The 13,383-nt window shown below is 41.2% G+C and overlaps 1 protein-coding gene across 1 annotated transcript in view; it reads right to left on the reverse strand.

The window, feature by feature from the left end:
- Nucleotides 1–5,276: 5,276 nt before the first annotated feature.
- The window catches only part of LOC138784472 (chloride channel protein D-like), a 120,241-nt gene continuing 112,134 nt past the window's right edge, over nucleotides 5,277–13,383 (reverse strand). Inside the window, exon 18 of the mRNA XM_069960050.1 lies at nucleotides 5,277–5,797. Within this exon, the coding sequence (XP_069816151.1) occupies nucleotides 5,570–5,797 (228 nt within the window). The 3' untranslated portion in view covers nucleotides 5,277–5,569. The remainder of the gene's footprint in view (nucleotides 5,798–13,383) is intronic.

Genomic DNA, 13,383 nt, shown 5'->3' on the forward strand with positions numbered 1-13,383 from the left:
TGTCTGAACACTGCACAGGTGCCTTAACGATCCAGCCCATGTGCCGTGCTCACACAGGTGATGAATAGTAGAAAATCTGCCTGGAGCATTCCTAATGATGAGGAGGGTGGGGAGAAGGGACTCAGAGGTGGTGCAAGCCTAATGCACAGACACTCAAGGGCATGCCAGTTTGACACAGTGCTGCACGTTTTAAAGTTGTTTTTCAGGACAATAACTGCATCACCTGCTGAATGGACCACAGGACAGATTTTGGATTAAAAGCAGCTATCCGAAGTTATGAGTGGTTTGGGGTGGGCAGATTGTGGGTACAGAGTCGCTTTAATAGAAAGCTGTCCCATTGAACATGCAGGCTGATCTACAAGCATCATCATGGTATGCAAGAAGAGGGATCATACAGATACATATATTTTGTGGGGGAAAAATCAGTATAACTATAAATCCTTGCTTATTCTGGGCTTAGGAGTCCAGTGGGCAGTTCTAATCAATGTTTGACAGCTACCCTTGTATGCACACTTACAGAAATAAGGCTATCAATCAATAAAGACCGCCGACTGGACTCCTAAGAATAAACAGGGATTTCAATCAATAAGTTACAAATTAACCCTTGTTTCACACGTAGTAATAGTGCGGCCGTATGTACGGATGTAATAGTGCGCCCGTATATTTGAGGGTTCGTGTGTATGCTGTGAAGTATAGGATATGCGGCTGCACAGTGCACACTATGTATGAATCTACGGCCCTATCGTAAACGGACCCGTAAAAAATGAACAAGACCATTATTTGCGGCTGAATATGCGGCCGAGGATTGACAGGCGGTCCGTACAAAGTACTTCAAAAATAGCCGGGAATGATGCCGAATGCCGATGCCTCTAATAGTTACTATATTAAATTAATCAAAGACATTTTATTTGTAATCAAGACACTTTCGTTGATCAATAATTTATTTCTAACGAATCCATCATTTTGCAATTAAATATACTGTTAAAAAAAATAGATATATAAATAAATGTATATTTATCTATATATTTATTTTTTGACATTATATTTAATTGCACAATGATGGATTCGTTAGAATTAAATTATTGACCAACGAAACTGAATTTATTTCCAAGAAAATGTGTTTTATTCATTAAATATTAATTAGTACAGGAAGCACTATAAGCCGGTAATTCATATTCCCGGTAATAGAGCTTTCTGTACTAATCATCACTTTACTTTAATGAAAACATCAAATGTTTCTTCTAATTATGTTATGACAATAACATTATTAGAAGAAACATTTAGAATTATATGTGCGCTCAGCTGATTGGCTGTTCGGCTGAGCGCACATATAATGAGCCGGTCCGCAGTACAGTGACTTCATTGTGCTGCGGACCAGCGAAGAGGACACATCGGGGTGAGTATAGAGCTCTCCACACCCCCTCCCCAGCACTGCACCCCTCCCAGCAAGGAAGGGGGGGTCAGTTAACCCCTTCCTTGCTGGGATGGGTGCAGTCTGACATCAGTCTGGCCCCCCGGGGGTTAAGGGGGATGCAGTACATCCTCCCTTAACCCCTTGGGGGTCAGACTGTAAGCAGCGATCTGTAAAGATGCTGCATACTGTAAGGAGCACAACACCGCTCACAATGATGGGTGTTGTGCTCCTGTTTGTGTGTTTTGTGTGTTTCTCCCTTTTTGTTTTTCAGATATCGGTATCCTGGGGATTACGTCGGATTCCATGGACTACGTCGATGACCAGCGGTTGTTCTTTGAATTTTTTTTTAATAAAATGGTCAATGAGGGTTGTGGGGGTGTTTTTATTTGAATAAAAAAATTTGTAAACTTGTGTCTTGTCTTTATTTCTTTACTTTATAGACTTAGTAGTGGAAGCCGTCTAATAGACGGAATCCATTACTAAGTCGGGGCCTAGTGTTAGCCGGTATAAAATGGCTAACACTAACCCCCCATTATTACCCCAGTACCCAATGCCACCAGGGGTACTGGGAAGAGCCGGGTGCCAGTGGTCCCGGAGCGTCAATATTGGCGCTCCTGGACCGGGCGGCAGCAGGCTGGTAATATTTAGGCTGGGGAGGGCCTAAACCAATGGCTCTTCCCACCCTGGTGTTACCAGGCTGCTGTCGTTTGGTTTTTAACCCGGCTGGTTATAAAAATAGGGGGGACCCTATGCGTTTTTTTTTAATTATTTATTTATTTAAAAAAAAAACGCATAGGGTCCCCCCTATTTTTATAACCAGCCGGGTTAAAAACCAAACGACAGCAGCCTGGTAACACCAGGGTGGGAAGAGCCATTGGTTTAGGCCCTCCCCAGCCTAAATCTTACCAGCCTGCTGCCGCCCGGTCCAGGAGCGCCAATATTGACGCTCCGGGACCACTGGCACCCGGCTCTTCCCAGTACCCCTGGTGGCATTGGGTACTGGGGTAATAATGGGGGGTTAGTGTTAGCCATTTTATACCGGCTAACACTAGGCCCCGACTTAGTAATGGATTCCGTCTATTAGACGGCTTCCACTACTAAGTCTATAAAGTAAAGAAATAAAGACAAGACACAAGTTTACAAATTTTTTTATTCAAATAAAAACACCCCCACACCCCTCATTGACCATTTTATTAAAAAAAATTCAAAGAACAACCGCTGGTCATCGACGTAGTCCATGGAATCCGACGTAATCCCCAGGATACCGATATCTGAAAAACAAAAAGGGAGAAACACACAAAACACACAAACAGGAGCACAACACCCATCATTGTGAGCGGTGTTGTGCTCCTTACAGTATGCAGCATCTTTACAGATCGCTGCTTACAGTCTGACCCCCAAGGGGTTAAGGGAGGATGTACTGCATCCCCCTTAACCCCCGGGGGGCCAGACTGATGTCAGACTGCACCCATCCCAGCAAGGAAGGGGTTAACTGACCCCCCCTTCCTTGCTGGGAGGGGTGCAGTGCCGGGGAGGGGGTGGGGAGAGCTCTATACTCACCCCGATGTGTCCTCTTCGCTGGTCCGCAGCACAATGAAGTGACTGTACTGCGGACCGGCTCTTTATATGTGCGCTCAGCCGATCAGCCAATCAGCTGAGCGCACATATAATTCTAAATGTTTCTTCTAATAATGTTATTGTCATAACATAATTAGAAGAAACATTTGATGTTTTCATTAAAGTAAAGTGATGATTAGTACAGAATGCTCTATTGCCGGCATATGAATTACCGGCTTATAGAGCTTCCTGTACTAATTAATATTTAATGAATAAAACACATTTTCGTTTAAATAAATTCAGTTTCGTTGGTCAATAATTTAATTCTAACGAATCCATCATTGTGCAATTAAATATACTGTCAAAAAATAAATATATATATAAATATACATTTATTTATATATATATTTATTTTAACAGTATATTTAATTGCAAAATGATGGAATCGTTTACATTTAATTATTGAACAATAAAAGGGACTTTATTAGACAGAAAATGTGTTTTATTAATTCAATATATTAACCATGAGAGACATCGGCTATAGTGCAGAGGATCGCAAACCCCGGTAATAGCGATTCATGTAAACTGTTTCCCTGCTTTCCCAGATGCATCCAGAGGTGTTTCCATCACTTTCTTAACATTTTATTTGTTATTTTTAGTTGAACCAGATTTCCAAGTAAATGACCGTATGTTTTGAGCCGCATGTCTATTTTTTCCCACGGCCGTAGTTTCACCCGCACATTTACAGCCGCATAAAAAATACAGCCGCACAGTTACAGCGTGTGAAACCAGCCTAAGGCTGGGTTCACACTACGTACAGTATATTTCAGGCAGTGTTTGGTCCTCTTGTCAGGTCCTCATAGCAACCAAAACCAGAAGTCGATTAAAAACACAGAAAGGATCTGTTCACACAATGGTGAAATTGAGTGGATGGCCGCCATATAACAGTAAATAACGGCCATTATTTCAATATAACAGCCGTTGTTCTAAAATAACAGCAAATATTTGCCATTAAATGACGGCCATCCACTCAATTTCAACATTGTGTGAACAGAGCCTTTCTGTGTTTTCAATCCACTCCTGGTTTTGGTTGCTATGAGGACCTGACATGAGGACCAAATACTGTCTGAAATATACGTAGTGTGAACATAGCCTAAACTACATCTCTTCCCACAAAACAATTTATAAAAAAAATATATATATATCAAGCTGTAGCAACATGATGTTTATAGGACACCATTTTCATGATGACAGCTTCCCATAGTGACAGATTTGAAAGTTGTCCCTGAAAGTAATAATTTTAGCAGAATACTAAAAGATGGGTTGTTGATCCAAGCATTGCTTTAAATTATTTTCTCCAAACATGAGGGGAATTGGTATCTGCCTAAAGCAAGGTTTTTTTTTTGTTGTTGCTGGAGGGGGGGGTTCTGGCTCAACGTGCACAATAATAGGTTAACTAAACCTCACTGTGTTATTCTTCAGTTTATGTTACTAAATTCTAGCACTTCTGCAGGTATGCCTATATATAATATTTGTATGAAATCCATAATAAGACCCCAAGAAAAGCACCACAGGAAAGATTAAGTAATCCATTTAACCATCAAACAGGTAATTGACAGCATAAAATAAATATTATTAAAATGCTAGAAACCGACAAAAGGATTTCCCAGACTTTTAAAGGAACCTGTCATCACTTTTTTTATGCTGCCTGAACCACAAGTAATCAGGACAGTCCCTGGTGAAGGTCATTTAAAAGATAAGTGTAAACTTTTTTTCTTTAAAGGGACATTACAGTAAAAAAAAAAAAGTTATAAAATGTGTAAAAATTGTGCACTTTTTTAATGTTCTTTCTTTTGTGGGATCACATGACCAGGATTAATTTTATCCGCTAGAAGTAAACAATTAAGATGTAGGGTTCTCAAAAGATCACGAAAAATTGATACAGAAGTTATATGGGAAAACTGCATATCTGTTTATTATACACAGAATAACAGTTATCTTCTAATAACAAAGCAAAGTACGTTCTTCCTTTAAAAGCCTGGGGTACCCCTTAAAGGGGAACTATCAGCAGGTTAGACAAAGCTAACCTGCTGATAGCCCCCTATAGCACCAGGGATGCTGGAGAGAACGGTATGTATTTTACCTTCCTCTCTTTGGCACAGATCCTGCACTGTTAGTTGGCGTAAAATCCACTAGGGAGCACCCTTAGGAGCACTGCTGTGTCATGTGGCCGGTCCCCTCCATTGATTATCATTAGAAGGGGCTGGCCAGATGATGCAGCAGTGCTCTTAACAGTGCTCCTGAGCAGAGACCCCGACTAACGGAACTGGCAACAAGGAGGAAGGTAAGACACAAACTGTGAAACAATAAAAAATCGCCTATACTAAAAGTCATGATATATCATACTGTATTTTGTTACTCATGATACAAATCAGATTGTTAGACCTCTGACAATATGTTTTTACTCTTTCAATAAAAACAAAAAGTAGTGTCATACTCATTTATTCATACAGTAGTTGAGACTACCAGGGAATGATGGCAATATTACTATTCTTTCCACTTCATTCGCTGTGGCCTCAGAAAACCTCATCCTCACATTCATTGCAACAGCTCTTCATCTGAATCCAGTTTTTTAGAGTCCAACTTAATCAGCTTCTTCTTTAGCCGCTCAGATATGAGATCTTTCCTCGTGATCATCCCAATCGCCTTGTTATGAAGATCTACAACTATAAGATGGCGAAGTGCCAGTGTTCGAAAGACACTATATGTCCGTTGAAGTGAGAAATGAGCTTGAACAGAGACAGCAGATTTATTAATATACGGATCCTGTGAAAAGAAAGGTTATAGGTTATTAGTAATTATATAGAGTCATGAGAGACACAGTATAAAGCGGACCTATAATTGCCTATATGTGCAAACTGACTTGCTATCAAAAGTGTATCCCCCTTTAAGGATATGGTCACTGGGGTTGTGTGACTTAGGTCTCTCCAATGATGTCTAGTAGCAAAAGGTTTTTAGTGCCATGCCTTTTCTATTGCTGGTGTCAACACTGACTCAGAACATTACTTTGTTACTAAACATAACCCACATTTTTTACTAAAAATAACTGGTGAAATAACAGCTAAAAAAAATAAAGTGTAAGGTCTATGAAGTGTGAGGTTCCAGAATCTTCATAGCAGAAGAAAGTCAAAATGACTTCTATATCATCAGTTTGAGTTGTCTTTCTTTAAGCAAACATTCCCTATAATCTAAATAGGTATAATGGCCGTTTCTGCCATGAGGTGGAATGAGGATTCTGCGCCCCTGCAGGGGGCGGCAGACAGCAGCCCTGCAGCCGCTCACCTGTCCTGCCGCAGCGGTCCCGTCCCGCCGCCAATGCTCACCGCTGTCCCGCGCCGTCAGGACGATGAGCCGCTGCAGGGCCAGGGAGACAGCGGTGAGCGTTGGTGGCGATGACAGCTGCTGACTGACGGCGCGGGACAGTGGTGAGCGTTGGCGGTATGTCCTGCAGGAAATGAAAATTCTTTCCAGTCTGGAGAGCAGGGGAGGATTTCTATGGGGATGTGCTACTGCTCTGGACAGTTCCTGTCACAGACAGTGGTGGCAGCAGAGAGCACTCTGTCAGACTGGAGACAATACACCACTTCCTACAGGACATACAGCAGCTAATAAGTACTGAAAGACGAGATTTTTTTGTAGAAGTAAATTACAAATCTCTGGAACTTTCTTGCACCAGTTTATCTGAAAGAAAAAATCTAACCCTTTTAATATATTTTAATAACAGTGAGCATTCTTTCTAAAGCAGGGTTCCAAATCCCTTACACATTTCTGGTGTCACTACCATTAAAAGCCTAGAAGCTTACTGCATATTATTACAGAGTTTGCAGTAAGCTCCTAAACTCCCCCTAGTGGTAGCTGCAGTGTCATACCTGTAGCTCCCCAGCTGTTGCAAAACTACAATCATACCTGCATAACTAAAGCTCTGGCTGTCCAGACATGAAGGGAACTCTAGTTTTGCAACAGCTGGAGGGACGCAGTTTGACACTCCTGATTTAGGCACTTTATGCTGCGTTTACACGGAACGATAATTCGCCCAATCGTACGATTAACGATTTCGAAGTAACTATTTTTTTTTTATAACGATCACCGTTTAGACGGAACGATATATCGTACGGAAAATTCGTTTTGCGATCGCTTAAGCCTATCTCGCACATAGGTAAAAATCGGTGAACGACTGTTTACACTGAACTATATGTGAATTTTTTTGCGAACGACGATTTAAGAACATGTTCAAAGATTAAAATGAACGATTTCTCGCTCGTCGTTCGATCGTTCGCTGCGTTTACACGTACTATTATCGTTCAAATTCAATCGTTATCGTGCAAATTCGCACGATAATTGTTCCGTGTAAACGCAGCATGACACACCATGCTTTATGCTTTTATAATGTCTGATAGGAAGGGGGTAGAGAGGGGTGAAAGCTGCGCCAGGTAGGAGCCCCGCACCCAGGGTGTCTATCACTTTAAAAAGGTGCTGACAGGGGCTGTGTGCACTGAGCAGCATTGGCTGAGGACAGGGTGCTACCAGTTATCTGCTTCTAATCTTCTGGCTGGCATGACACAAGTCACTTGTATAAGCCCACTAGTACTGAGTAGTCCAAGAACCAGACATAACAAGGGGAATTCTGCCAAGTATTGTGTCATACAACATAGTACAAGATAAAGTGCAACATGGAAGTCATGAATGAGTGGTGTACAATCCCGTTTTTTCAGGAATTTTTCAGTTTTACCCGAAATACCATAAAATGCAGAATCACCTGCCACAGGCAAAATAGATCCAGCAATAAAAGACCAATCTGCACTAAATCCATAGGCTGATTCTCCTTCAAAATCTACATATAATAGTTTAGCAGAACTAGCTAAAGCCAGGTTCACACTATGCTTTTGCAATCCTGTTTTTTTTAACTGTTTTTGCAAAAAAAAAAAAAAAAAAAACAGATGAAAAAACAGACGACCTTGGATGTACAGTTACGCCCTGGCCGTCTGTCACCAGACGACCCTGGACGTAACTGTACGTCCTGGGTTGATTATCCCGCTATGAAGTGTGCTCCGGACCGGATCGCACTTCATAGCAGGTAAGGGCCGGCTGTAGTAAGCAGCCTGGACCTCACCGTTAATGACAGGCTGCAGCGTTCGCGCTGTAGCGTGTCATTAACCCCTTAAATGCCGCGATGTGACCGCAGCGTTTAAGTGTAATCGACAAGAGCATGTCCTGTCACTTACCAATCAGGACCCCCACAGTGTGACTGTGTCCCTATGGCAGGCTCAATGAGCAGAGCGCCTATTACACTGATAAATGCTATGCCTATGGCATAGCAGTGATCAGTGTCTGCAAGGGGATCAAAAATGTGTAAAAAAAAAAAAGTGAAAATGTTTTTAAAAATACCCCAAAGCCCCTCCCCCAATAAAAATTAAAATCACCCCCTATCCCATTTTACAAATAAAACATATAAAAATAAATAAATTAATGAACATATTATATTCCATAGTGTGTGTAATTGTCCGATCTATTAAAATATAACAAGAGGGGAAAAAGCACCAGAATTGCTGATTTTTTTGTTACATTATATATATAAAAAAAAAATATAAAAAGTGATCAAAACGTCCGAGCTAAACAAATATGGTATTAATAAAAAGTAGAGATCATGGCGCAAAAAATGACATCTCATACAGCCCTGTAGGTAAAACAGTTATAGGCGTCACAATAGGCCCATTTTATTAATAATTAATTGCAAAAAAAAAGGATTTCATAAAAAAAATATATATATAACATTAGAGAATCTGTGTAAACCTGCATATGGTTGTGTTTGGGCTGACCTATAGAGTAATAGTACAATGTCACTTTTACCATATAGTGCATTACATAGACACAGGAAACCCCTAAACGTTACCATATTGGATTCTTTTTTATGGTTTCAAAACAGGAGTCCGTGGAGCCTCGGTTGCGAGTCTCAAAACACAGGATAGCCAGATATCTCTAGCCTGTTGCCACGGGGTGCCTCCATGATAGGGAGAGCACCACACCACCCTGATAAATAGCCCCTTAAGTCCCACTTGGTTGCGAGTATTGGAACATAAATAGGGAAACACCAGGGTGGCCCCTTTTTGTCAATGTCTAACTCAAGGTGCGAGTATTGCGATCATGACAAGGGCTTGCCAAGGCAGGCTTCCATCCACAGACAGCCGTTTTGGGGTTTTTGCCCCTCGTCAGTGTGGAGTAGGATTCTGGCTAGTTGGGGCAATAGCAAATTGACCAACAAAACACAGTTATCACTGAACTCAAGGAGAACAGTGAAAAAAATTCCAATGAAGTACTCAATCAAGAGTCTCCACTGATGCCCCCAAAAATTTTAATATGCAAAACAGGAGTCCGTGGAGCCTCGGTTGCGAGTCTCAAAACACGGGATAGCCAGATATCTCTAGCCTGTTGCCACGGGGTGCCTCCATGATAGGGAGAGCACCACACCACCCTGATAAATAGCCCCTTAAGTCCCACTCGGTTGCGAGTATTGGAACATAAATAGGGAAACACCAGGGTGGCCCCTTTTTGTCAATGTCTAACTCAAGGTGCGAGTATTGCGATCATGACAAGGGCTTGCCAAGGCAGGCTTCCATCCACAGACAGCCGTTTCGGGGTTTTTGCCCCTCGTCAGTGTGGAGTAGGATTCTGGCTAGTTGAGGCAATAGCAAATCGACCAACAAGTTAGACATTGACAAAAAGGGGCCACCCTGGTGTTTCCCTATTTATGTTCCAATACTCGCAACCGAGTGGGACTTAAGGGGCTATTTATCAGGGTGGTGTGGTGCTCTCCCTATCATGGAGGCACCCTGTGGCAACAGGCTAGAGATATCTGGCTATCCCGTGTTTTGAGACTCGCAACCGAGGCTCCACGGACTCCTGTTTTGCATATTTAAATTTTTGGGGGCATCAGTGGAGACTCTTGATTGAGTACTTCATTGGAATTTTTTTCACTGTTCTCCTTGAGTTCAGTGATAACTGTGTTTTGTTGGTTTTTATGGTTTCACCAATTTTTTTTTTTTTTTTTATAAATAATATTTTTGGGGTTCTATCATACATGTTATGGTAAAATGAAAGGCGCCATTACAAAGTACACCTACTGTAGCTCTGAAAAAAAACAAGCCCTCACATGGCCCTGTAGATAGAAAAATTAAAAAGTGCAAGAGCTCTTAGAAGGGGAAGAGGGAAAAACGAAAACGCAAAAATGAAAATTGGTGCGGCCCACTGGGTCATTTAGAGCTTGGTTCTCAAAGGGTTAAAAAAAATTGCGTTTTGAACCTTTTTTTTATAATGGAAGTCAGTGGAAAATCGGATCAAAATGGATAAACAAAAATGCATCAATTTTTCCATCTATTTCCATTTCCTCTTTTTGTAAAAAACGTAGTGTGAACCCGGCCTAAGCAAGCTGAGTACATTTTATTGAAGTAGAACATTCCCCAAGGTGTTACACACTGTAATATAACTTCGGATATCCTGAATATATTCCCACTCCAGTCTTTGTCAGTAAATGAAACTTTTCTAAAAGGAATAAATGTAGCCAACCTTGTGCAGCTGAACAAGAATATTCAGGTATTGGGTAAAATATAATGATCCTAATGTTACATGTTGTTATAGTGTAATTCTGTGAACTCCTTGTCAGAAGCAATCTGAAATGGTCTAATACATTGCACCATGCACATTGCAACCTGACCAAGCCAAATGTGCCCATGAGAACAGATGAAACCTTACCTTCTATGCTGTGAATCAAACTGTGAAATGAAGTGCTGAAAGCGAGGTTTGTTAAACCATATACCGCAGGCTTACCTTCAGCTATTGTGACTGGATCCAATCCAAGTATTAAAATTGAGAATTAAATCAAGCAATGTGATTTTTTTCCTATAGCAGTAATATATTATATGTTTAAAACCACTTTACAGTCTATTTCATTTCCTTGATAGTAAAGTATACTGTGCTGAAGGATGTGGGTGGCTGTGAGATTCAAGGAACCTGTTCAATGTACATCCAGACAGCACCATTTCTACTGTTAGTAAGCAGCCTGGGCTGATATTCCAATATTAATGTAATAGACAGAAAGAGTTTTTCCCAGACTAAAAATTCCATCATTCAACTGAACTGCAACCTGACAAGGACTTACAGCCTGACCTTCATTGTATATTAATGCAAACTTATTTTTTATTAGGCTATGTTCTTACTAAGTATATTTTCGTAAAACTATGGGCGTTGTTGCCGATTGCAACAACGGCCGTTATTAATAGGAAAATATACGTGACGTTGCCGCCTATGGAATCCCGGCCGGAGTGCATCATCCGGCGTACTGATGATTTTCGGCGTAAAGTGCCGATATGCGAACGATTTTATTCGCATATCGGCACTTCACAGCGAGTACGCCGGGGGGGCGGGGAAGGGGTGTGGAGGGGGCGTTACGGGGGGCGTGGACTCAGAGTCCGCGCGATTTATCATTTTTTCAGCGCAAAGATACGCCGAAAACTTACTCCACCTTTCAGGTGGCGTAGGTTTTCGGCTGTGCGCACCGACGCGCACGAGACTTATGTAGAGGCAGTCTGCCTCTGCATAAATCTCCGTAGCCCCGGAGATGCGGGGACATTTATAAGTCCAGCATAAAAAACGCCGGACTTAATAAATGTCCCCCATAGTATACACTCCGGCCGGGATCCCTAGCCACGTGGCAAGAAACCGACATGTCAGTTTTGTGCAGCTGCAATTCATTGAATAGCAGCCGCAGAAAACCCTGTCAGTGCACACTGTGGAGTGAGCAACTCTGGCTGCACGGTCCATAGTGTTCAATGGAGAGTTCTGATGTGGGCGCGCACGGATGCGCCGGCATCAGAACTTAGCAGCGCTAAAGATGATCTCAGCGGGATGATCTTTTCTGAGACCGGCGGTTCCGTGGCCTGGCCAGTCTCTTACAAGGTCTGAAAATGGCCTGATATTGTATTTTGCTTTTCTCTAACAGTTAAGAAGTTCCCCCAAAAATTCCTTTTTTTTATCCTGTGATTGGGATAACTTGGGGATCACTTGTTGGCCCTTTTCTCTAGTAAACTGAAAGTGTAAGCAATATATCTTGGATTGCACAGTATAACAATCCCACACTGAACATTTTGTTTTGGTTTTTTATGTTTTTTTCACTGAACCTGGAAGCACTGCAATACTAATGGTGCGTTTACACAGAGAGATTTATCTGACAGGTCATTGAAGCCAAAGCCAGGAAGAGACTATAAACAGAGAACGGGTCATAAAGGAAAAACTGAGATTTCTCCTCTTTTCAAATCCACTCCTGGCTTTGGCTAAAAATATCTGTCAGATAAATCTCTCTGTGTAAACGCATCATAAATCAATGTTTGGGGAGACCAGAACAAGCTATTTTTCCATCTCCCTGTTCTCAAAATCCATATGGTCTCCAGAGGGGAGGGGAGATCGTCACGCTGGGGGCCAACGGATCTGCCCCCAGTGCTTCATGCCCGGCCAGTACTTGGGAACAGCGCCGGCACTGATCCATTCATGTAAAAAACTTAAAGCAATGTACATGTGGTACATTTGCTTTAAGTGTCTCTTCTTTTATAGCTAGATCATGGGCCACTGAGACCACCTAAACATAGGGGTCAATCCTAGCAGAAAACTATGTTAGTTCATAGCTGCTCCACAGTGGCAGAAGAAATAGTTTTTCGGCTTGAAAGTGTAAAACGGAAAATGTTTTAAGCATGTTAATATTAAATATTATTGTTAATGTTAATATTAAATGTATTTTCAAATATTATACGAGAAATTATTGCTGTAAAGGCTCACACTAGACAAGAGTATATGCTTAACCCCTTCAAGACTGAGCCCATTGATGCACAGATGTCCAGGTCAAATGCAATGTTCCTCCTCGCCTTCTAAGTGCCATAGCGCTTTTATTTTCCACCTACAGGGCTGGTTGGGGTGTAATTTTTTGCGCCATGATCTCTAGTTTTTATTAATATCATATTGGTGTAACAGAAAAATTTTAATAGCTTTTTATAAAAGAAATTTCTGATAAATAATTTAAAAAAATCAGCAATCTTGGTGTGTGTTTGTTTTTTTTTTTTTTTCGTTTACGCCGTTCCCCGGCCGGGAACAATAATGTTATATTTTAATAGATCTGACAATTCTGCATGCTACGATAGGTAATATGTTTATTTATTTTGTTATATATTTTTATTTTTATAATGGGCAAGGGGGTATTTTTTAAGTTTTTTTTTATAAGGGTAGTTTCTAAGGGTTTTTTAATACCTTTAAGAAAAAAATTGTATTACTTTTTTTAAACGCTTTTTTTTCCTGTAAAGCATGCAATCATT

Source organism: Dendropsophus ebraccatus, chromosome 2 (assembly GCF_027789765.1).
Source record: "Dendropsophus ebraccatus isolate aDenEbr1 chromosome 2, aDenEbr1.pat, whole genome shotgun sequence".
Classification (NCBI taxonomy): Eukaryota; Metazoa; Chordata; class Amphibia; order Anura; family Hylidae; genus Dendropsophus; species Dendropsophus ebraccatus.